Here is a 26,277-nt window from a genome sequence, read left to right on the forward strand (position 1 = left end):
ATTGAACATAATACAGTTAACTACAAATTATCCCTACCTTCTGCAATATAGAAAAGATTTTATATTGTATATGTCGGAATCCATTAAAAAGTTTTTGTTTTGTTGCTCTCAAATTGAATATTACTTCACGTTGTGCAAATAAAGTTATATTGGCTCTAATCAATATTTAAATGTATTCGATGCAAAGAATGTCACCGGAAACGCAAACGTGCGTCTGGTTGGCGTTGACGTTTGGATGTGGCCTTTGAAGGTAGTCGAGTTGGTTGTCTGGTTACCGGAACGTTTGAAAAAAGAAGGATTCGAAAAAGAAGCGAACAGATTTAAAAAGGTTTCCAGACTGTAAAGACGTGCGGGAAAAATTAGATAAAGAATCCCTGCAAAGGACTCATCAGTTATCGTTGCACATTCTTCCGTGTTGTTTAAGTGTTTGTGTTTGTGTTATAGTTATCAATTATAAGTTTATTTAGTTAAAAGAGTTAAAAAAATAAGATATGCATAGAGCTACGAGACAAAGGCTTGATCGCCCGAGAGGACCTAATGCAAGTCGCCCTAGAGAGATGGTCAACGATAATGTTTCTCCGACATATATTTAATTTTTATTTTGATTTTAATTTCAAGTTTTAGCTTTTGGGTGACTATGTGGGGCAAATAGAACCTCGCGATTCTCTCCGCTATCCAACTAAGGCTTTTCGCGTTTTCGATCGCCTCGCTCGCGTCTCTGGAAAAGAAAAACCAATCCCCTATTTCGGGGGAACGTCATGCGTCGTGTCCAACCATTGTTGCCGTGGCGAAATCGACTTTTTTGCCTTGGCCTTCGAAAAAGATTAAGTAAAAAAGTTTCCTTCATTGAAAGAAGAAACACTTTCCAGTCTTTTATTTTCAGCAGGGGCGGTGTCAACTTCCATTCATTTTCATCTGATTGATTTTAACGAGTCAGCGTTTTTTTAAATTGCTAAACAAAGAGGACAAATAGGATAGTATTTTCAAATTTTTTCAAATTTAAAAATTTAAAATTATATTGAAATTCATTCGGTTGTTTAGACTCAATCGTATTAATAATATAAATATATGAACGCACGTTCATAAGCATAGTAAAAAAATGTCTTTTTTTTAGTAGTTAAAATATGATCAAGGGGTTTTAAAATGTGTATTTTCGTAAAAAAAATTTTCTACATTTTTTTTCATTATGGTACTTTCCTTATACCTTACATAGGTCGGAAAGTAAAAATGCTGGGGCAATCGAGACTTGGAATGGTATGCCGATTATCGCGAGATCATATTTCAGCTGTTTCAAAAGCAAGAAGGAAAGGCTCACATTAGCGTTCTTTATCGTTTTCCCGAAGTTGTACGACGTACCGAGCTTACGTATACGTGGCTCGTGCGGTACTATCCCTGCTATCCCCACCACTCCGTTAGACGTTAAGGAAGTTGTTACTAATGTCAATTTCGACGCACTCAATTATGCCAGATTTGGCCACACTGACTACAGTGCCGCATTGGTTGTGTTATCATATTGTAATGTTTGTCAACAATCCAACTTTACAGTGAGTGCTTCAGTGTCAAGAATTTAGTATAGTTTTAAGGGTATGTATTTATTAATTATTTGTTGACATATAAATTCATGTATCAAGACATTTTTCAGAACAAATAAAGGTATATTCCTAGCAAACGGCCTGTTCACCGATCGGGGTGAGTTAAACGTCATTCGATTCGTCTAATTCAGTACATTATTGATATGCATTTCATTATCTGCGGAAATTCGTTATTTTTTTATAAACTTGTCGTAAAGTTACAGTAAAAAGTAAGGTTAAGTACATTTTTTGACAAATTCGCAGGTAGAAATAAGTGACTATCGTTACTTTGTTCAAAATGCCAGGTAGTCAAATGCTAATTTGTTAAAAATTTATTGAAATTTCTGCTATTTCTGCTAATATTTCATTGAATAAATCACCATTTTACTATTAGGTACATTTACTAAATACATAATGGTTCAGGTATCCAATGAAGTTGCTCTTCTTGAAAATATAAAATATTGATAGTATTATATGTTATAAAAAAGATTAAAAAATGTGTGGCATGCCTCCAAGTGGTTTCAATTTAATTCGTGTAAGCATCAGTAATGGGATCTTCAAAAGAAAAAGAAGAGTATAAACACCTCATTGTAAACCATAGTTTACATTTTAAAGACCCAAAAACAGGTGCTCATACAAACACAATTGAAACTACATGGAGGCATAGTAAACATTTTTTGCCTGAATATTGTCGGTTAGTATTTGCAATTTCACACATTTTTTAATATTTTTTGTAACATATAATACCATAAATACTTTCTATTTTTAGCAAAAAAGATAATTTCATCGGGTATCTAAGCCATTATGTATTTTACAAATCTTACAAGCAGGGGAAGGATGATTTATTTAATCAAATATTAAAAGAAATTTCTGAAATTTCTTTTGACTCTGTAGAAAATGAAAATATACCAGATCTAGACAATAATGAAATTTAATAATAAAAAAAGTTAAATCAATGCACTACATACAATTGTAATTTATTATATTGTCTACCTGTAATCAATGTCAGAGGGGGGTGGCAACATTTTTTACTGTTGCTGCATGTACTGTCTAACTATAAGTACTGTCTGAGTAGGTCTGGGTTATATGGGTGGGGGGGCGAGTAATTGTTGTTGCACATACTGTCGACCTGATCGACTCATGAAAAGTCTATGCGTAAAAAAATGATTTTTATGCATACACGTTCTACAAATTCCCATTTGACAATGTAGCATTATCAAATTAGATCAATCATTTATAATTTGTAACATGAACATAGCAACGATAGTCACCTGTTTCTACCTGTGAACCTGTCAGAAAATGTACTTAAGCTTACTTTTTACTGCAACTTTACGACAAGTTTATAAAAAAATAAGGAATTTCCGCAGATAATGAAATGCATATCAATAATGTACTGAATTAGACGAATCGAATGACATAAATTAACTCCGATCGGTGAACGGGCCGTTTGCTAGGAATGTTCCCAAATAAAGTTTATGTCATGTACATCAATGTAGTAATAAGTACTCTTTTTATTCCTTTCTGCTTTTAGGATTCATGAAAAATATATTTATAACAAATAAAGTTAATAATGAGTTTATATAGTGATGCAGCACCATGTGTTACATTACATAACGATGTAAATGGAAAAAGATTGAACAAAAATATTTTACGGAAAATAGAAGATGACCTTGATATTGATGAAAAAATATCTATTTTATTCTTAATAATGGATAATTATACATGTGGTTTTCAACAAATTTATAATTTGTTACAAAGGTTTAAGGTGCATCGTTCATATATACTTACAGAATTCATAGATAGCCATCCAAATAATTGGGAAAATAAATTATTGGAAGCAATATGTATTATACAAAATCGGCAGATTATACGGAAATTAGGAATTTCGTATAACAATTTGGAATTATTTTATTTACCAAAGAATGGATGTTGTTCACGATATTTGAAACGAGTTGTAAAATGTTTGTACTTACTGTGCGAATCACTTACAGAAGACAGAATACAGTCATTATTGAGGTGTGTTAGAAATGATTTAATCGAATACGAAGAAAATCTTAAAGATACAGATTATCTTGAATTACATATGTTATATTGGATGCAACGTAAATATATTTCAGTTTGTTTGGGTTTGTTCATCAAAATTTTTTCACACTACTTTACTTTTTATGATTTACCATGTGTTCTATTTTGACCTACCATATTATTATTTTATATAATATTTATTTTTTAGATGGCAAAGTAAGCTTTGGAAATTTACTGAAACATTTGAAAAAGTTTGACGATTTAGAACTTATTTATGAAGATCTTAAAAACTACGAAGATTATCAGAACGTGTTGGATACACAAAATGCAAATTTTAAAAGTACATCTCAATTACAAATATTCTCCGTAAAAGAAGAAATACAAGTTGAAGTAGACGATGTAAAAAAGATAAAAAAAGGACTTTGTATTATTATAAGTCAAATGTTCTTTTTGGGTCAAAAGGTAAAGGGCTTTGTATTTAGTGTCTATTAATTATATACATGTTATGAAATTGTTGAGTATTGTATACATATATGTATACACTTTTGTTTCAGTTTGAAACTCGATTTGGGACTTTGGCCGATTGTGTTATGTTATCAGAAACTTTTAATGGTTTTGGTTTTACTGTTAAAGTATTCAAAAACCTCAAAGAAGATGAAATACTTAAAAAGTTGAAAAATATTCCAGAAGAATTTGGTATTGATTATGACTGCATCTTTGTATGTATTTTAAGTCATGGGTGTAAAGGTAAAAAATAGTAAACCATTAGTGTTTATTTTTACTTTAACTATAAATATTAAGATGTGAAATTTATTTATATTTCAGGTGGTATAATTAGTGCAGATGGAAAAGAAGTTTACATCGAGACAATAGAAAATCAAATTTGCTGTGAAAAACTAAAAGATGTTATTAAAATCGTTATTTTACAAGCTTGTCAGGGACAAGCATTAGGTGAGAAATATTTTAATTTTATATTGTTACGTTGAGAATTGTTATGTAATGTTACTACGTTGTTGCAGGTCAAGCAAATGATGCTTTAACTATAGACGGTCCTAGTAATTGCAGTGTTTCAAATATTTTAGCATATCAAAACTTTTGCATGTTCATAGCAACAATGCAAGGTTTTGTATCTGTACGTCATAAAGCGGAAGGTAATAATTAACAATAATATAGAATATTATATACGTCAAATGTTAGAATTTGAATTACAATATCGACTGTTTTTACTATAAATTTATTTGCGTTTTAGGATCATGGTTTATACAAGAGTTTTGTAATGTTTTACAAAATGTAGGATATAAAATTACTTTTTTGTCTGCTACCAGAAAGATAATTCAGTCTGTCACGCAGAAGCGGGGAAATTTAAATGGAACAAATTCCATTGCACAGTTACCTGAACTGCGGTCATGTAGACTGCTTACAGATTTTCAGTTACCGGAATATCGAACGAAAAAGCGGTAAAATAGCAATATAACGTTTATATATGACAATAAGGTTGTTCCGTACTTTATATTAGCAACATAAATGATTTAATTTAAGAAAAGCGTGTAGGCGTGCATGCACACATGCATCCACGTTATATTTTTTTATTCTAATTTATTATTATTAGTAGTTTATTTAGTTCGTATTTTTTGTATTGCTTCGATTGATACATGCGTCTTTTATAACACTAATAATAAAAAAATAAATAAATTCAAGAATAGACATAAGGCTAAAGCCAGCGAATAATCCTAGAAGGCCACCAAACGTTGCTAAAACAATTATTTATATTATTCATATTAATTTGTGTTTATTAGAAATCATTTACTTATTTTATGAAATATTTTGTCTTACCAAATATATGACGCCAATTGTAGCGTACGTCACGACGAAATTGAACGGATACTAGATCGCCAAAAAATATATGTATTACGCTCTGATTTCTCCATATTATACTTTCGCTAAAAAAATATTTTGAGTATTTTATAAAATTATTAAATGATTGTTGCAATGATATTAAAAGTGCAAATTTATAATTATCTATACGGACATTTTTAAAAATTATTGAATTAATTATAAAATTATAAATAGACAGTAAGTTCTAATGATAATCTTTGCCAAAGTAAAATATTATTAACAAAGATTTCTTATGTTATTATTGCACTGGGTTTACGAGTTTTTATATTATCTCTGCTTGTTTAAAAATTAAATTGGAAAAGTTAATTTTATTAAAATCTATACATTTTTATTTTAAATTTTGTGTTGTTAATAATACCCTAACGTAACCTTATCTAAGTAGAATCCATCAACCGTCCGTTTTATTCAAATGATAAAACCCTAGCTTGTGTGTTAATTTTCTTATTAATAAATGTATTACAAAATTAGTAATATATGCATGGATTTTTAAGCATAATATTCGTAACTTTTGTAGAACGTATTATCTCTGTTATGGTTTTAAACAAAGCATAATAAGTAAAAGGTTGCTAATGGGGATCAGGTGGCTACACGAAATCGAACACCTTTTGGAGTAAGTTTTCAAATTACGTTCAACTTTGAATATGTTGTAGCCTGTAGCGATATTTAAACGTATTCTAAAGAATTTTTTAGAATTTTTGTTAGGGGATAATCTTCTGTGAATGACATAGGTGGTGATTTGGTTGTGAAAGTTGGCAGTGATGATGGGTGAGGTTGGTAGTAAGGAGTGAGAGAGGAATACCGTGGTTGTCAAGGAGACAAAAGAGTCACGAGGAACAAGCGAGTTACATAGGTGTTGAGTTTTTTAGTTAAGCTGTTTTTTGTATATTATTATAAATAAATCTGTTATTTAAAAAGAAAGTAATACAACAATTTTGAAAATTGTTGCAGTTGCAAACGTATAAAGTTGAGTGCTACCATCTTTTGAAAGAATTGTAACCGCTGAACCACAGACGAGGTAGACCTTTCATCTAATGTATTTTTTCTAGAGCCCATTACCATTTTCGTGTCACTCGCAACATTACCAACAGGTTACAGAAATGAAGACAAGAGGAAGTGAGATAGAAAATGAAATTACACAAACATTCCAGGCCACACATATTTTCGGTAAAGAATTTTTTTCTCGAAAGTACGTAGGATTTCGGAGGTATGTGTATCCATCAAAAATGATTGCAAATGACCCCTGCAATTGAAAGTAATTTTTTTAGAGTGATTTCAAACTTTTCAATGTCGCCGGAAAAATCGTCTGCTGTCACTAGACAGCCCCATAGACAGCCTTGAGATTCAGGCGGATGTTTAATCGTTAATAATTTTAATACAAACCCACTACCGGAATATTTTAAAAGAATACTTTTAATATAAAGTTTTATTTTGGTTTCTAGAATCACCCCCGAACAACCTATGTATAGTCCAGGCCAAAATATAGCGAGGTTGTAAACTCGAGTGGGTGTCAAAGTTTACACGTTTCAGCTCCCGAAACAAATGAATTGACAGAAATATGAGCAGCTAAGGGCCTTAGACCATAGTCAGGGCTGTACGAAGAAATATTTTATTTAGTGTCGCCATTTTTAGAAAGCCATTTTTAGAGGTATAGTAACAGGTAAAGGTCTTACTCAAGTCTTTAATTTCTTAATTTACCTGCTTATAATACAGGGTGTTCGGCCAACACTGGGAAAACTTTTAATGCGGGATTCTAGAGGCCAAAATAAGACGAAAATCAAGAATACCAATTTGTTGATAGAGGCTTCGTTAAAAAGTTATTAACAATTAAATTAAAAAGTTTCAAATCGTTCTGGAAAAATTATTTTCGGTTGCGGGAGTCAATTATAATCATTTTTGGTCAATGGGCATACCCTCGAAATCCTAACCATTTTCGAGAAAAAAATTCCTTACCGAAAATATAATTTTAGGTCAGAAATGTTTCCCATCATGCGAATCTTTAAAACAACATAACTTCTGAACGGATTGGACGATTTTAATGTTTAAAAAAGCAAACGACGCGTATTTTAGTGTAGAATGTGTAGCAATTATAAAAATGTTCGAAAAGTTGTTCCTTGACGCCGTAAAGTGAGAAAAACCCCCTAAAACTGGTCAAATTTTCAAACAGCCATAACTACTACAATAGTGAACATATTTCAATGAAACTTTTTTCTTTAGTAGAGCTCATGGGTATCTATAAAAAAGTATTAGACAACTTTTCTGTAGGGCGTCAAATAAAATTATCAAAAATGAAAAACGAATTTTTAAGAAAAATCGACAAGGGGGGGTAAGATGCTAAAATTTTTCGGCGAAAAAAAAAATTTTTAATTAATTCTGAAAAAATTATTTTCGGTTGCGGGGGTCAATTACAATCATTTTTGGTCATTATACATACCTCCGAAATCCTACCCACTTTCGAGAAAAAAATTCGAGTAAGTGCTGAAAGTTTTGGGTGAAACAAAAAACTTTCAAATAGTCTTGAAAAAATTATTTTTAGTTGCAGGGGTCAATTGCAAGCATTTTTGGTCAATAGACATACCGCTGAAATGCTACTCACTTTCGAGAAAAAAATTGTTTACCGAAAATATAATTTCTGGCCAGAAATGTCTGCCCGAATTTTCATGCGAATCTTTAAAACGTCATAACTTCTGAACGGATAGGACGATTTTAATGTTTAAAAAAGCAAACGATGCGTATTTTAGTGTAGAATAAGTAGAAATTCTAAAAATATTTGAAAAGTTGTTGCTTGACCCCCTAAAATGAGAAAAACCCCATAAAAATGGTCCAATTTTTAAACAGCCATAACTCCTATAATAGTGAATATATTTCAATGCAACTTTTTTCTGAAGTAGAGCTCATGGGTACCTACAAAAAAATATTAAACAACTTTTCTGTAGGACGTCAAGCGAAATTATTAAAAATCAAAAACGAATTTTTATGGAAAATCGACAGGGGGTAGGTGCCTAAATTTTTCGGCGAAATTGAAAAATTTCAAATCGTTCTGGAAAAATTATTTTTGATTGTGTAGGTCAATTATAATCATTTTTGGTGAATAGACATGCTTCCGAAATCTTACCCACTTTCGAGAAAAAAATTCAGTACTAGCGGAACTTTAAACGTTAATAACTTCTTAACTAATCCACCATCAACAAATTGGTATTCTTGATTTTCGTCTTATTTTAGCCTATAGAATCCCCCATTAAAATTTTTCCCAGAGGTGGGTGAATATCCTGTATATGCATGTAGAAAATGAAAAAAGATAGTGCAGTTACGGACACAGAAAGACATTCAGAAAGGCACCCTCAAGCAAGATGTCATGTACGGCCCTAAGTACCGCAGCAGTAGTCGGTCCCAACCCTCAAGAGTTCAGTTTACGATCTCGCTATATTTTGGCCCGGACTATCCATTCTTCCACGAGAAGAAGGCACAGCGTGTTTACATCCTCACTCCTGTTGCAGTCCGCTGACTCACAGGTATTGGCCGAAAACAGTGATGAATATCAGTGACAGCCAATCAGCAGACTGCAGCAAGAGTGGGGATGTAAACACGCTGTGCCTTCTTCTCGTGGAAGGACGATACGTATAGCAAAATGTTTTCTTTGCTTACTTTCTTTTGATTCATCTGATTTCACTTATACATATAGAATGAGATATGGCGTAGAAAAAATATTTTCTCCGTACTTTTTCTCAGAAAAAATAAAGTAACTATTTAAATTTAATTTGTATAGCAGAATTAAGCGTAGAAATGTAACTTAATAGGGAACCAAGGTAGTTTTGTGATATTTTATAAATAATATAGAAAATTATGAAAAGGAATACAAGGGTTAACGGATATTAATTGTTGTTATATTGTATAGAAATTACCTGGAGTTATTTGTATATTTATAGCCGTTGTCAGAAAACTTTTTGTCAAGGTTTCCCATCGAATTTTCCATGGAAAAACGATAAAAATCACAATCTGGTCTGCAACCGCAAGGCGTCAACTTGGTGTTCACATGTATATACGGTAAATTTCTAGGCGACATGTCCGTTCCTGGCCAAGATGTTTCGAACCAGGCTGGAAATTAAATTTAATTACTTTGCAATCTATATTGGAACGTTAATTGGATCGATATAACGTTCTGTATTTATAATTGTGTAATATGTATCGTACGATATACATATATTCTTTGTTATACGTTTACGCTGCTCGGGTTTCTGCACTCACATTTGTACGTTTCCATGCACTCAACGTCCCTTAGATTGCATATTCTAGTACCTGTGTCGGAATGTATTTTATTAAAAATTTTAGTACGGAGGATAATGGGAAAAGATTTACATAATGTAATAGACCAACCGTTTTATGTCAGGACTACCAATCTGAATTAGCAAACGAAGAATCGTATTGTTTTAGCTTACACACCTACAGTGGCTGACATGCAGGGTGTTTGGCCACCGCTGGGAAAAATTTTAATGGGAGATTCTAGAGGCCAAAATAAGACGAAAATTAAGAATGCCTATTTGTTGATTGAGATTTCATTAAAACGTTATTAACGTTTAAAGTTCCGCCTATAGAACGGCAATCTGCCAACTGCTACGTTCACGCGATAGTGGTTCTCATTCAGGAAATTGTAAGGCTGGGGATACATCCCTAAGTAGAGTTTCTCATGCTGAGTGAGAACCACTATCGCGCGCACTCCACTGTTCGCAGATTGCCGTTCTACACGTGGAACTTTAAACGTTAATAACTTTTTAACGAAGCCTCAACCAACAAATTGGTATTCTTGATTTTCGTCTTATTTTGACTTCTAGAAGCTCTCATTAAAATTTTTCCCAGGGGTGGCCGAACAACTTGTATACTTACGAACATGCTAATAATTACACTTTCATTGTTGTTATTTTGTTATAAAAAGCTTTATTACTTAAATCGTTCTATTTTTATTATACAGGGTGTACAGCCACACTCCTGGGAAAAATTTTAATGGGAGATTCTGGAGGTCAAAATAAGACGAAAATCAAGAATGCCTATTTGTTGATTGAGATTTCGTTAAAAAGTTATTAACATTTAAAGTTCCGCCTATAGAACGGCAATCTGCGAACAGCTGCGTTCACGCGATAGTGGTTCTCACTCAGAAAACTGTAAGGCTGTCGATGAGTCAGTAAGTAGAGTTTCTCATACTGAGTGAGAACCACTATCGCATGCATGCAACTGTACGCAGATTGCCGTTCTACGGGCGGAACTTTAAACATTAATAACTTTTTAACAAAGCCTCAACCAAAAAATTGGTATTCTTGATTTTCGTTTTATTTTGACTTTTAGAAGCTCTCATTAAAATTTTTCCCAGAGGTGACCGAACAACTTGTATACTTACGAACATGCTAATAATAACACTTTCATTGTTGTTATTTTGTTATAAAAACCTTCATTACTTAAATCGTTGTATTTTTATTATACAGGGTGTTCGGCTACTCCTGGGAAAAATTTTAATGGGAGATTATAGAGGCTAAAATAAAACGAAAATCAATAATACTAATTTGTTGATGGAGGCTTCGTCTAAAAGTTATTAACAATTAAATTCAAAAATTTCAAATCGTTCTGGAAAAATTACTTTCGGTTGCGAGGATCAATTACAATCATTTTTGGTGAATACACATGTCTTCGAAATCCTATCCACTTTCGAGAAAAAAAATCGGATAGGTGCTGAAATTTTTCGGCGAAAAAAAATTTTTCAAATCGTTCAAAAAAAATTATTTTCGGTTGCAGGGGTCAATTACAATCATTTTTGGTCATTACACATACCCTCGAAATCCTACGCACTTTCGAGAAAAAAATTCCTTACCGAAAATCTAATTAGGTGCTTAAATTATTCGACGAAAAAAAGAAATTTTAAATCATTCTGGAGAAATTATTTTCGGTTGTCGGGGTCAATTACAATCATTTTTGGTGAATGGACATACCCCCGAAATCCTACCCACTTTCTAGGGAAAAAATTCGAGAAGATGTGAAATTTTTCGACGGCAAAAAAAAATTTCAAATCGTTATGGAAAAATTATTTTCGGTTGCGGGGGTCAATTACAATCATTTTTGGTGAATGGACATACCCCCGAAATCTTGTGCATTTTCGAGAAAAAAAATTCAGTACGAGCGGAACTTTAAACATTAATAACTTTTTAACGAAACCTTCATCAACAAATTGGTATTCTTGATTTTCGTCTTATTTTGGTCTCTAGAATCTCTCATTAAAATTTTTCCCAGGGGTGGCCGAACACCCTGTATATTGCTTAAAAATATACATATATTTTTCGTAACGAATTTCTCTTGGGGAATGAGGAGAAACTAGCAATTCAAAGTATGTATTTGTATTTTTTTGGTAAATTTATACATTTTAGCTTGGATTCGTATCACGATTAGATTTAGAATTTTTGAATAATTTATATCAATACAAACACATAGATGAAGCAATATGTAATGCAACTCGTTAAAAATTTTGCAATCCCTTATGGTATTTGTCACCAGAGAACATAGCATTACTCTTGTTTCACTCGGATATTTCTGCAGAAACGAAGAAAAAAATGGTTCGAGCCCTTGAAAACGAATGTCAGCAAAATTTAAAGAAATTAATTATTCATATAAAAGACGTAAAACATTATACAAATATTACTATTGATAATATCATTTCTACCTAAATGTTTAAATTCTTTTTCTCGGGTTTAAATAAATATAGATTTTTACAGAAGTAAAGACACAGCGTTATGGGAAGCAGATGTAGCGGAATGAGCTTTTAAACTAATGAAAGAATATACAAACTGTATTATAAAAGACAAAAAAGAAAAACAGGATATTCTGCAAATTGTAACGGAATATTAACAGCGTTACCCTAATATAGACAAAAAAACACTAAGTCAAAATTTGTAACAAATATGAATATTTGCAAAGTCATTTCTAGTGTCTTGTACCTCTTTCCTTTACATGCAAGCTAATTTTGAGTTTATACTCGGTAATCAACATTTAAGATAATATAAACGACTGTCACTGAGGATTAGTCATCGTAACAACTAAATTAAACATAAATAAAATTACTGAAAAATTGTATTTTAATGTTCTCTGAGATTGTATTATTTTCATACGAAATAATGCGACACTAAACATTCCATTTATTGTTTAAACAAATTCTTTTAATTTTTAATAAATAACTTTTTTCTGCTACAATACATTATAATTATACAGATTTTAGTCTAAATAGACTCGTACTAATCAAATAACGTGATAAAATCAGCATTTTCTCATTTTTAATGAAATTTAATTTTTTTACATAAACAAAAACGTCGTGGCACGTCTTTTTGGTATCCAATCGATTTGATTTTTTGTAGAAATTACTTTTTTCCAAAATGGAATAAATTGAAGGGGTCGCACGATCAAAATTCTAAAAAAATTTTTGACAAACGGTCCGGCTTCGATTTTGATGAAACTTCGTACACTTATAAAGCAGCCAAAAATAATCGACGCGGATTTTTTTTAGCTGCGGTAACTCGAGTTTAAGGGGTGAAACCATCCCTTGAAATTTTTTAATTTCATCTAAAATTTCAGTACCTACTCGAATTTTTTTCTCGCAAATGGGTAGGACTTCGGGGGTATGTGTAATGACCAACAATGATTGTAATTGTCTCCTGCAACTAAAAATAATTTTTTCAGAATAATTTGAAATATTTCAATTTCGCCGAAAAATTTGTCTACCTATTTGAATTTTTTTCTCGAAAGTGCATAACATTTCCGGGGTATGACTATTGACCAAAAATGATTATAATTGAACCCCGCATCCAAAAATAATTTTTTCCAGAATGATTTGTAATATTTTAATTTCGCCGAAAAATTTGTCTACCTATTCGAATTTTTTTCTCGAAAGTGCATAACATTTCCGGGGTATGACTATTGACCAAAAATGATTATAATTGAACCCCGCATCCAAAAATAATTTTTTCCAGAATGATTTGTAATATTTTAATTTCGCCGAAAAATTTAAGCACCTATTCGAATTTTTTTTCTCGAAAGTGCGTAGGAATTCGGGGGTATGTCTATTCACCAAAAATGCTTATAATTGAGCCCCGCAACCAAAAATAATTTTTCCAGAATGATTTGAAATTTTTTAATTTAATTTTGTTAACTTTTAACGAAGCCTCCATCAACAAATTAGTATTCTTGATTTCCGTCTTATTTTGGCCTCTAGAATCTCCCATTAAAATTTTTCCTAGGGTTGGCCGAATACCCTGTATAGATGAAAAACTAAGTTACAGTGTACTGCTATTCTGTTGAAAATGAACCAAGATGCCATATTTGTGGTGACGTGGCAATAATTAAATGCGCATGGTGTAAGAAATCTTTATGATTCAAACAATTTTTCGACGAGTACCACTATTATCGAAACTACATAGAGTAATTGCTATACACACTGTATGTATTTATAATTTATAAATCGCTCCACCTTTGCCACGATGCCATAGGTGGGTAATAAAAACAATTAATCTTTTTATTGCTGTTAAGAAACTTGTTACTGTTATTGTTACTTGTTTCTTGTTATTGTATAATTTAGTGCAAGCCTACAGTGCTTTATTAAAATCAAAGTTAGAACGGCTACTAGCATAGTGGATGTACGCGCAAGATGTAAATCATCAAAATCTGCAAAACTGTAGGAGGCAATTTTAAAATATTACATACCAATAGATTTGCAATAAAACGCTCGTCATTTTTTGTCATTATGAAAATTTCAATAAAATGAAAAATTAAGTTAACAAATTTTTTTTGTTATAAATAAATTGTATTTTGTTAAATTTTTTAACACCATGTTATTGTACATAAGAAATCATTAAGCTCGCCCATTAACAATTTTTTCGTATGTCTTTCCGTTTTCGAGATAGCCGTTTCGAGCCAAAACTTCAAGGGATGGTTTCACCCCTTAAACTCGAGTTACCGCAGCTAAAAAAAATCCGTGTCGATTATTTTTGGCTGCTTTATAAGTGTACGAAGTTTCATCAAAATCGCAGCCGGACCGTTCGTCAAAAATTTTTTTAGAATTTTGATCGTGCGACCCCTCCAATTTATTCCATCTTGGAAAAAAATAATTTCTACAAAAAATCAAGTCGATTGGATAACAGAAAGACGTGCCACGACGTTTTTGTTTATGTAAAAAAATTAAATTTCATTAAAGATGAGAAAATGCCGATTTTATCACGTTATTTGATTAGTACGGGTCTATTTAGACTAAAATATGTATAATTATAATGTATTGTAGTAGAAAAAAGTTATTTATTAAAAATTAAAAGAATTTGTTTAAACAATAAATGGAATGTTTAGTGTCGCATTATTTCGTATGAAAATAATACAATCTGAGAGAACATAAAAATACAATTTTTCAGTAATTGTATTTATGTTTAATTTAGTTGTTACGATGACTAATCCTCAGTGACAGTCGTTTATATTATCTTAAATGTTGATTACCGAGTATAAACTCAAAATTAGCTTGCATGTAAAGGAAAGAGGTACAAGACACTAGAAATGACTTTGCAAATATTCATATTTGTTACAAATTTTGACTTAGTGTTTTTTTGTCTATATTAGGGTAACGTTGTTAATACTCCGTTACAATTTTCAGAATATCCTGTTTTTCTTTTTTGTCTTTTATAATACAGTTTGTATATTCTTTCATTAGTTTAAAAGCTCATTCCGCTACATCTGTTTCCCATAACGCTGTGTCTTTACGTCTGTAAAAATCTGTATTTATTTAAACCCGAGAAAAAAATTTAAACATTTAGGTAGAAATGAAATTATCAATAGTAACATTTGTATAATATTTTACGTCTTTTATATGGAAGTTTCATCAAAATCGAAGCTGGACCATTCGCGAAGGTTCCTTGTTAGTTATACATATACATAGATTTACTTTAATGATAAAAAATAAATATATACTTAATAAAGACTGACCATTCTGTGGATAATAATACGGGATACATCCGCATTTTGCCTTTATTACAGTGGCTCGGCATTGCGCCATGCAGTTTTCAAAGGAATATTTCGCGGTGGCGAAGTTTCTTTCTCTATTTCTGAACCCTTCGATCATAGTTGATTCGTCGCTAAATATGCAAGGTCTTTTAGACAATGGTAACGATTTAACGTTGGGCGTCGAGTAGGTTTTTTCCGGTTTTACGGTCAAAAAGGAATATTTATCGATGCCTATTAATTTAGCGGGTGCATCAAAATCTGGATAAGTGTACGGATCGTGTAACATGACCTGTCGTAAATTTCATAGTGTTATTAAATTTTCTTTCGAAGATTTACACGGGGAAGAATTACCTTTACTCCTACGGATCCCAGGATACTGGAATGGTAATCGTCCGGTTTCAAATTAATCTTAACGCCGAGTCCACTTTTGTATCCGCAAGAAGCCGATCTAACTGGTTTCCATCTTCGGAATAAACGAACAATTTAAAAAAGAGTAAAGAATTTCGTTATTGTTAAGAGTGGGACACTCGAAACTTTGAATCCGTCGACAAAATCGATACATTTAACACTTTAATGGCCGCACGTATTATGCGAAGACCGTTGTCCGTCATCACTGATATTGTAGACCAAAGTGAGATACACGAAGATGCTAGAAATATTATTATAAGGAATTATAAATGTAACCTCAACAAACGTAATAAGTTTAATGTATGATGAAATGGTGACTGATACAGTAGATCACGCACACGTGATAGTGGCCAACGTTTGCTAGTTTGCAAAGTCACGTATACGTGACAGCGGCCGTCAAAGTGTTAAGTTTCGTTTAGTTATATTCAAAAAAATGGATTGATCGATCTTCTATAAAAACAAACAAATTTGTTATGGTTTTAACCATACTACTGATACAATGGGTAGTTTTTAGAAACACAAAAAGAACGTTTTAGATTTCGAGAGTTTTGATACCTCGCAAAGTCTCGGATTCGAGTTCCGCGAAACTAAAAATTAGGTTTCGACCCACTTTTAGTTATTATTTGACTGCGAATATTTATGCAAATACATACACTCCCAGCCAAAAAGATAGCACATGTGTGCTATCTTTAATTTCTCACTGACACACGTACAATTTTGGGTTTGTAACGCATAATAATGTAAGCTTACGAGCTCAGAACATGCGGATCACTGCAAAAATGTTGCGGCATCACGTTGTTTTGTTTTTCAAAACAGAAACAGTGTTGTATTCTAGGAACGAAATGATAGCACACTCCGTCTACATGTTTATAAACTGCTCAGTATTTCGCGATCTCTTAGGTATTCAAGATGCGAAAGTATTGCCTAGTAATTTACAAGAATGGAACGGGGGAAAAAATTAACGATATCAGAAATAAAGCATATTCTTGAACTGAAAAGGCAAAATTTATCAGTATCCAAAATTTCGAAAATAACTAGTAGAAGTCGAAAGGTAGTCCATAATTTACTTAAAGACGTGGAAAATTATGGTAAAAAGAAGAGTAGTGGAAGACCATCATCGTTGTCACAACGGGATAAACGAACTGTTTTGCGTATAGCTTCCAATACCCAGTGTACAATAAAACAAATCATGCAAAAGGCTGGCATGAATGCAAATGTTTCAAGTGTTCGTCGTGTATTACAATCATGCAAGCACATTAAAAGACTAAAAATAAAAAAGAAACCTGCATTAACTCCACGGCACAAACAAGAACGTTTACAATTTGCTAAAGATCGAATACACTGGAAGAAGAAGTGGCGAAAAGTGATATTTTCCGACGAGAAAAAATTTAATTTAGATGGACCTGATGGTTTAAACTATTATTTCCACGATCTAAGAAAAGAAAAATTGTCAAAAATTCGGCGAGCAATGGGCGGTGGTGGAGTAATGGTGTGGGCGGCAATCGGTTACTTCGGTAAGACGGAAATAAAATTTATTCATGAAAAAATGAACAGTAAATATTATTTGGATTTGATAAAGCAACAAATTAAAAAGCATGCCCTACGCATATCTGGGTCTGGGTTCATATATCAGCATGATAATGCAGCGGTACATACCGCAAAACTTGTAAAAACCTATTTTGAAAAAGAAAAGATACCTGTTTTATCATGGCCTGCGCGCTCACCGAATATTAATATCATCGAAAATTGTTGGAGTCAACTCAGTCAAATAATTTACAAACATGGGAAACAATACGAGAATGTCCATTAACTAAAAGAAGCTATTGTCGCGGAATGGAGCAATTTAAATCAAGAAAATATTCAAAAATTATATAAGTCGTTACACAATAGAATGATTGAAATTATAGAAAATAAAGGAGGATGTACTCATTATTAAACAATTAATGAATAACTATATAGATTAATAATAAATTAAATAAATGTTTATTATTTTATAAGTGTGCTATCATTTCGTCCTTGGTATACAACATTGTTCCTATTTTGTAAACAAAACGCCGTGATGGCGCGACATCTTTGCAGCGATCCGCATGTTCTGAGCTCGTTAGCTTACTATATTATGTATTACAAACTCAAAATTGTACGTGTGTCATTGAGAAATTAAAGATAGCATACATGTGCTATCTTTTTGGCTGGGAGTGTATATTCCTAGGAAATAGATAAAAGAGTGAAACTTAAATAGAAGCTTGTTTCATCACCAGAGGTCCTTAACACTAGATTTACGGGCACTGATAGCACGTATATTTATTGATAGCTTTCATGTTGACGATTACCTTAAAATACGATTTTTCTTTTAATTAGAATATGTATTCATGCCAATGCATCACTCAAATTCAACATAAGTTGTTAAAAAATAATATTTACGTGTTCTACAATTTTAAATATGGAACCTGACACCCGTCAAATTGACGGCTTTCGTAAATCTAGTGTTAAATATATATTTTTTATTTTGCATATTTTGCATATGCCATATGTTTCACATGTCTTGTGGTTCGATAGAATATAAAATGTAATTTATTCGGGTCTAATACACCATAGAGCGAAATTACAGAGGTAGTGAAGAAGAGATGTTTTATCCGATTGAAATACACAAGCACGAGAATTCCCCGCGACCGCGTGGCGAGCTTCATTCGAGGGTTCTACGGTCGACCAGTAGTGTGGCGGATCAGAGCCCTGCATTACCGACCGTCCCTACTGTTGGTCGTAGGAGAAAACAAATGCTACAACCGCACGTGGAAGCCATCGTAGAGCCTCGTTTTGTACAATTTCTCTTCGACGTACGCCGAAACTCTGTATTCGAAATAAATTGTTGATTTTACTGGTTAGAGTGAAAGAATATGTGTTCCTTGGTTGATCCTAGTAACCAAGTACTCCAACGTAAAGCGCCATCGTGCGGCCATATGCGCGCCACATATCTTTTATAAAAACATGTCGAAACATACTGCATATGTCATATATATTTATTGCATTTCTTTTCCTAAAATTAATGCTTATATGGGCTTTCGAATATTTATTTTAGTTTACTAATTCAACGTTTGTGTACGATAGAGTATTGTTGTTGGTGACCGATGCAGCTGCGTATACAGGGTGTTCGGCCACCCCTAGAAAAAATTTTAATGGGCGATTCTAGAGGCTAAAATAGGATGAAAATCAAAAATACCAATTTGTTGATAGAGGCTTCGTTAAAAAGTTATTAACGTTTAAAGTTCCGCCTGTACTGAATTTTTTTTATAGAAAATAGGTAGGATTTCGGCGGTATATCTATTGACTAAAAATGATTGTAATTGAACCTCACAGCCGAAAATAATTTTTTCAGAACGATTTGAAAGATTTCAATTTCGCCAAAAAATTTAGGCACCTACCCTCTGTCGATTTTCCTTAAAAATTCGTTTTCGATTTTTAGTAATTTTGTTTGACGCCCTACAGAAAAGACGTCTAATACTTTTTTGTAGGTACCCATGAGCTCTGCTTTAGAAAAAAGTTTCATTGAAATATATTCACTATTGTAGAAGTTATGGCTGTTTAAAGATACGCAAGAAATTTTCATGTGACATTTCTGGCCTGAAATTATATTTTCGGTGAGGAATTTTTTTCTCGAAAGTGGTTAGGATTTCGAAGATATGTCTATTGACCAAAGATGATTGTAACTGACCCCCGCAAACGAAAATAATTTTTCCAAGACGATTCGAATGTCTTTTTTTTCACCCAAAACTTTCAGCACTTACTTGAATTTTTTTCTCGAAAGTGGCTAGGATTTTGGAAGTATGTGTATTCACCAAAAATGATTGTAATTGACCCCCGCAACCGAAAATAATTTTTCCAGAATGATTTAAAATTTTTTAATCTAATTGTTAATAACTTTTTAACGAAGCCTTCATCAACAAATTGGTATTCTTGATTTTCGTTTTATTTTGACCTCTAGAATCCCCCATTAAAATTTTTCTCAGAGGTGACCGAATATTCTATATATATACAGAAAGTTGTGTTTTGAAGTTTATTCGTAAGATACCTTTCTCTTTTATGTCGAATATTTGTTCTTAAAGCATGCATTTTAAAAATCTCTACAAAAATATTGAATAATTTTCCTTTGAATGTGCATACTTATAATTAGTACTTTAACTTCATACAGAATATTGACAAAGTACGTTGAAATTTTTTAATTTTCATCAAATAGGAAATAAAACGCCCTTGAAAGCAATTATTTACGAAAAAATGGTGGCTGGTAATTACGCAAACATTCTGTGTATAAATTTATACAGACTACATATTTCTCTCAGAAAACAAACAATAAGAATAAAAATGAGTATTGGAAAATACATGTACGTATACTATAAGAAAAGTCGTAAAGTTTAATTGTGCTAAAATAACATTGTTTGTTAGAAATTCGAAACGAAATTTAAAAAACGATCATTTGACCGGTCGTGGTAGGTGTAGTGTTAAAACTACCATGGTACCTTCGATGTGCTCAGATAGTGAACGTAAACGTAAATATTGCCAATCTCTGCCTACATTGTATCGCTTTGCTTTTCATTATTTTAACGGCGACGTATAAAAATTGAAAATTTTCAAGTGATTTTATGATACATATGATGCTTTTAATATAGCACAAGCTAAATAGCAAAATTTTGATCGAAAAAAAGTCTAGAAGTACAAAGGGTGCAAAAGCTGTGGGTTGGTCGATTAATTCTGAAAAAGCTTGTGTAAATTGATACATAACAAACGTATAGGCATAAATTGTACTGATTATTTTCGGTGATTTGCTTGACTGTGATGTAATTATAACTGCAGCATATTCCTTCGCGGGTGTAACTCATTTCGAACAGATCACTGCAATTCTGGGCAATAGATTTCACTACGCAAGCCGCCAGAAAATTTTCGCAAGGCTCCGTCACCTGAAATCCAGTTTTATTCCTTCGATTTCTTGGGCTGTGCAAAATCATTTATCGTTACAAAAAAAAAAAATTGTTCTATTAATAGGGCCATTCGAACTACATTTGTTTATAATTTCAAAATTTTTTTTTTAATTATCGCGAACCTTCCTTGTTCGTTTAAAGATACGTATTGGGTGTTCGGTCACCCCTGGGAAAAATTTTACTGAGGGATTCTAGAGGCCAAAATAAGACGAAAATCAAGAGTACTAATTTGTTGATGGAGGTTTCGTTAAAAAGTTATTAACGTTTAAAGTTCCGCCCATACTGAATTTTTTTCTAGAAAGTGGGTAGGATTTTGGGGGTAGGTCTATTCATGCAAAATTATTGTAACTGGGCCCCGCAACCGAAAATAATTTTTCCAGAACGATTTGAAATTTTTTAATTTTGTCGAAAACTTTCACACCTTCTTGAATTTTTTTCTAGGAAATGAGTAGAATTTCAGCAATATGAATCTTCACCAAAAATGATTATAATTGACTCCCGTAACCGAAAATAATTTTTCCAGAACGATTTGAAATTTTCTAATTTTGTGGAAAAATTTTACACCTTCTCGAATTTTTTTCTCGAAAGTGGGTAGAATTTCGAGGGTATGTCTAATTACCAAAAATGATTGCAATTGACCCCCGCAGACGAAAATAATTTTTCCGTAAAGATTTGAAATTTTTTTTTTCGCCAAAAAATTTAGGCATCTACCCTCTGTCGATTTTTTCTTAAAAAAATGTTTTTTATTTCTTATAAATTTGTTTCATGCTCTACAGAAATGTTGTCTAATACTTTTTTCTAGGTGCCCATGGGTTCTGCTTTAGAAAAAAATTTCAATGAGATACCTTTACTATTGTAGGAGTTATGACTGTTTGAAAACTAGACAATTTTTATGGGGGTTTTCTCATTTTAGGGGGTCAAGGAACAACTTTTCGAATATTTTTATAATTGCTACATATTCTACACTAAAATACGCGGCGTTTGGCTTTTTGAACATTAAAATCGTCCAATCCGTATAGAAGTTATGGTGTTTTAAAGATTCGCATGCAATTTACGGGAAGCATTTTTGGCCTGAAATTATATTTTCGGTAAGGAATTTTTTTCTCGAAATGGTTAGGATTTCGAGGGTATGTCTATTGACCAAAAATTATTATAATTGGTCCCCGCAAACAAAAATAATTTTTTTAGAACGATTTAAAATCGATTTAAAAGGCGTCAAGGAACAACAATATTATTAGAATTTTTAGATATTTTCCACTAAAACACGTGTTGTTTGCATTTTCAAAAATTAAAATCCTCCAATCTGTTCAGGAGTTATGTCGTTTTAAAGATACCCATGAAATTTCAGAAAGAATTTTTTTCCCAAAAGTGGGCAAGATTTCGGAGATATGTGTATTCACCAAAAATGATTGCAATTGACCTCCGCAACCGAAAATAATTTTTCCAGAACGATTTGAAATTTTTGAATTTAATTGTTAATAACTTTTTAACAAAGTCCTAATTCAAGAAATTGATATTCTTGATTTTCGTCCTATTTTGGCCCCTGGAATCTCTCATTAAAATTTCTCTCAAGGGTGGCCGAACACCCTGTATAAGAATCAGCAACTAAGATCTTATGGATTCTCAACGATAAAAAACATTTGATTTTAGGTCGTGCAGTGGCCGATGACGATTGGTTGCCAAAATCATGTATCCGCGATGGCGGTCACCGGTGTCCGTCACAGCGCCAAACGTGATACGGTACTTATAATTTCGTACGTACGGAATTAATCGCCGTTGGAATCGACAAATCGTTCCTGTCGAGGATACTTTGCAATCGCGTGAGGTTGTTTTGAATGTTTCCTTGGTACTTCCCAGGATACAATAACTCGTTCAACAAGCTTAGCTCTTCAAAAATAAATTCTTTCGATATGTCTGGCGGGAGCTTTCTGCGACAGTTTTAACGCGATTTGTTAAACAAACGATATATATAAAAAAAAGAAGCGGAAAAATTATAAGAACAATCATGAGTAGGTAATTATTTAGAAAATATATTTGAATGGTATCGAAGGTGGAATATGAAAAAAAATTTGTCTTGTATGGTATTCCTCTCTCGATATCATCTAAATTACATCATAAATATTTGTTGTGCCATTGAAACTAAAGGAGATATTTAGGTGGCCCTTTTTAGCTGAGGCAACCGGTATAAAATGAGCAATTATCAAGGTTCAACACTGATTAATATTCTGGTCTCGTGATACGAGACGAGGTATAAGAAAAACTTACAATGTTTCAGCCAATTTCCACGTCAACTTGACGGACATACGATTAATATTGCACAGAGTCACTGCCGGAAACGGATAGTTCCATATTCCGTGTTGGGTCGATTCGATGACCGTGGAAACTTGATGCTCGGTATAAAAATCAAATGTGAATTTTATTATTACAAGTGCGATGCACATAAATGTAATTACTATTACTGCCCACGCAACCCTGTGGAAATTAATAAAAAATCGCGCGATTCAATCAGATTACAGGTTCGATTTAAATCATGTTTCTACTCAAGTCACGCGATCGAAACAGTGAATAAATATACGGTGCGTTTATGGAATTCGTAAAAATACAACTATCAAGAAAATAACTTTGTTTCTTTTTTTCGACATACAGTGGTGGACATACAGGGTGTTCAGCCACCCCTGGGAAAAATTGTAATGCGAGATTCTACAGGCCAAAATAGGACGAAAATCAAGAATACCAATTTGATGATGGAGGCTTCGTTAAAAAGTTATTAACGTTTAAAGTTCCGCCGTACTGAATTTTTTTCTAGAAAATAGGTAGGATTTTGGGGATATGTATATTCATAAAAAATGATTGTAATTGACCCCCGCAACCAACAATAATTTTTCCAGAACGATTTGAAATTTTTTTTTTCGCCAAAGAATTTAGGCATCTGTCAATTTTCCTTAAAAATTCGTTTTTGATTTTTAGTAATTTTGTTTGACGCCGTATAGAGAAGTTGTATACTTTTCTGTAGATACCCATGAGCTTTACTGCAGAAAAAAGTTTCAATGAAATATATTCACTATTGCAGGAGTTATGGCTGTTTGAAAATTGGACCATTTTTATGGGGTTTTCTAACTTTACGGGGTAAAGGAACAACTTTTTCAATATTGTTAGAATTCCTACATATGCTCCATTAAAATACGTGTTCTTTGCTTTTTGAAACATTAAAATCGTCCAATCCGTTCAGAAGTTATGATGTTTTAAAGACACGCAATAAATTTTCATGTGACATTTCTGACTTGAAATTATATTTTCGGTAAGGAATTTTTTTCTCGAAAGTGGTTAGGATTTCGAAGGTATCTCTATTGACCAAAAATGATTGTAATTGACCCCCGCAACGGAAAATAATTTTTCCAGAATGATTAGAAACTTTTCAATTTTCAGGATAACAGACAGTTACGGTCAGACATTATATTTTCAGTAATGAATTTTTGTTCGATAATGCGTAGGATTTCGGGGTTATATGTATTCACCAAAAATGATTGTAATTGATCCCCGCAACCGAAAATAAGTTTTCCAGAATTATTCGATAATTTTTTTTCGCCGACAAAAGCCACCCTCTGTCAATTTTCCTCAAAAATTAGTTTTTGATTTTTAGTAACATTATTTGACGCCGTATAGAGAAGTTGTACAATACTTTTCTGTAGATACCCATGAGCTTTACTGCAGAAAAAAGTTTCAATGAAATATATTCACTATTGCAGGAGTTATGGCTGTTTGAATATTGGACCATTTTTATGGGGATTTTCTAACTTTACGTGGTCAATTGGAACAATTTTTTCAATATTGTTAGAATTCCTACATATTCCTCACTAAAATACGTGTTTTTTGCCATATGAAACGTTAAAATCCTCTAATCCGTTCAGAAGTTATGACGTTTTAAAGATACGCAAGAAATTTTCATGTGACATTTCTGGCTTGAAATTATATTTTCGGTAAGGAATTTTTTTCTTGAAAGTGGTTAGGATTTCGAAGGTATATCTATTGACCAAAAATGATTACAATTGAACCCCGCAATCGAAAATAATTTTTTCAGAACGATTTGAAAGATTTCAATTTCGCCAAAAAATTTAGGCACCTACTCTCTGTCGATTTTCCTTAAAAATTCGTTTTTGATTTTTAGTAATTTTGTTTAACGCCTTATAGAGAAGTTGTCTAATACTTTTCTGTAGATACCCATGAGTTCTACTGCAGAAAAAAGTTTCAATGAAATATATTCACTATTGCAGGAGTTATGGCTGTTTAAAGATACGCAAGAAATTTTCATGTGACATTTCTGGCCTGAAATTATATTTTCGGTAAGGAATTTTTTTCTTGAAAGTGGTTAGGATTTCGAAGGTATGTCTATTGACCAAAAATGCTTACAATTGATCTCCGCAATCGAAAATAATTTTTTCAGAATGATTTGAAATTTTTTAATTTAATTTTATTAATAATTAGTTACTTATGTGAGATGTTAGTGCACGCAGCTGTACGCAGATTGCCTATCTACAGGCGCAACTTTGAACGTTCATAACATTGTAACGATGCCTCAGTCAAGAAATTGATATTTTTGATTTTCATCTTATTTTGGCCTCTAGAATCTCCCATTAAAATTTTTCCCGTGGGTGGCCGAACACCCTGTATAAGTATTGAAATTGCAACACGGTGCAGTAAAACGTCTTTTAAGATTATGTATGTTTCTCCGCGTGCGTGAACATTTATAAAATTGGCTCGTTTACCTGACTGGGGTAGGACGGTGAGTCTCGGCAATATATTTGTAACCATGTAGTCCAGTTTCGAGGCAAAAATCCATAGTCTGTTTCTTTAAAGTGGTGAGACATTTTCGCACTATTTTCCCCAATATCTCTTTACATAATATTTTCTTTTTAAAATCCGTGTTCCTCCTCAGCGACGAGAGATTCGAATCCATGAATGCAATTCTCTTAAATCGAATCTATTGCTCGATGCAACGTAGTTAGAATTATTATATATCTTATTACCGTGGATGTTTCATCGAGCAAAGAATACAAAATAATGTTTGTTAAAAAGATCGTGGTTATCGCGACAACGACGACAGAATTCGTGAAACTGTTTAACGATAATAAAAACCGTCTTCACAGGATAACGACTGGATTGCGACTGTCGATCAAAATGGTAGCTATGCGTTATTCAAGAATGCGTCGCTCGATGTTCCATTAAAAATTCATTTGACCTTCTACCGATTATTTTCTAACGCCTTTAAACATGGAATATTTCTCGGTAATTAAAAATAATTGCGTGCAAAGGTAGATCAACGACTCGGTTATTAACTATAATATGTATAATGCAATATCGAAGCATGATAACTCGCGTTAATCTGACCATTGTCTCGCGGAAGA

The 26,277-nt window shown here is 32.6% G+C and overlaps 2 protein-coding genes across 5 annotated transcripts; one reads left to right on the plus strand and one right to left on the minus strand.

Annotated features, from left to right (window-relative positions):
* The first annotated feature begins 1,440 nt into the window (after positions 1 to 1,440).
* Positions 1,441 to 6,438, plus strand: Dredd (Caspase-8 Dredd). 4 transcript variants are annotated; one of them, XR_013080065.1, is made up of 8 exons: positions 1,441 to 1,584; positions 3,103 to 3,697; positions 3,802 to 4,055; positions 4,148 to 4,340; positions 4,419 to 4,544; positions 4,613 to 4,744; positions 4,843 to 6,099; positions 6,218 to 6,436. XR_013080065.1 is itself a non-coding variant. In XM_076769890.1 (7 exons), the coding sequence occupies exons 2-7, from the start codon at positions 3,142 to 3,144 to the stop codon at positions 5,052 to 5,054; spliced, it is 1,473 nt and encodes a 490-aa protein (XP_076626005.1). In that variant the 5' UTR covers positions 1,441 to 1,584; positions 3,103 to 3,141; the 3' UTR covers positions 5,055 to 6,438. The 4 variants fall into 4 exon arrangements, 3 of the variants coding, with proteins under 3 accessions (XP_076626005.1, XP_076626007.1, XP_076626006.1); XM_076769890.1 differs by having other exon boundaries at positions 4,843 to 6,438; XM_076769892.1 differs by having other exon boundaries at positions 1,442 to 1,588; positions 4,843 to 6,438.
* LOC143343477 (sodium channel protein Nach) lies at positions 5,211 to 26,013 on the minus strand. Its single transcript, XM_076768418.1, has 10 exons — positions 25,639 to 26,013; positions 23,141 to 23,347; positions 22,638 to 22,803; positions 20,703 to 20,854; positions 15,849 to 15,960; positions 15,480 to 15,786; positions 9,732 to 9,782; positions 9,389 to 9,581; positions 5,427 to 5,533; positions 5,211 to 5,344 (listed from the first exon to the last, which is right to left on the minus strand). Exons 1-10 carry the CDS (start codon positions 25,827 to 25,829, stop codon positions 5,211 to 5,213), a joined length of 1,620 nt encoding a protein of 539 aa, XP_076624533.1. The 5' UTR covers positions 25,830 to 26,013.
* Between the last annotated feature and the right edge of the window lie 264 nt (positions 26,014 to 26,277).

The sequence above is a fragment of the Colletes latitarsis genome, chromosome 7 (assembly GCF_051014445.1).
Source record: "Colletes latitarsis isolate SP2378_abdomen chromosome 7, iyColLati1, whole genome shotgun sequence".
Taxonomy (NCBI): domain Eukaryota; kingdom Metazoa; phylum Arthropoda; class Insecta; order Hymenoptera; family Colletidae; genus Colletes; species Colletes latitarsis.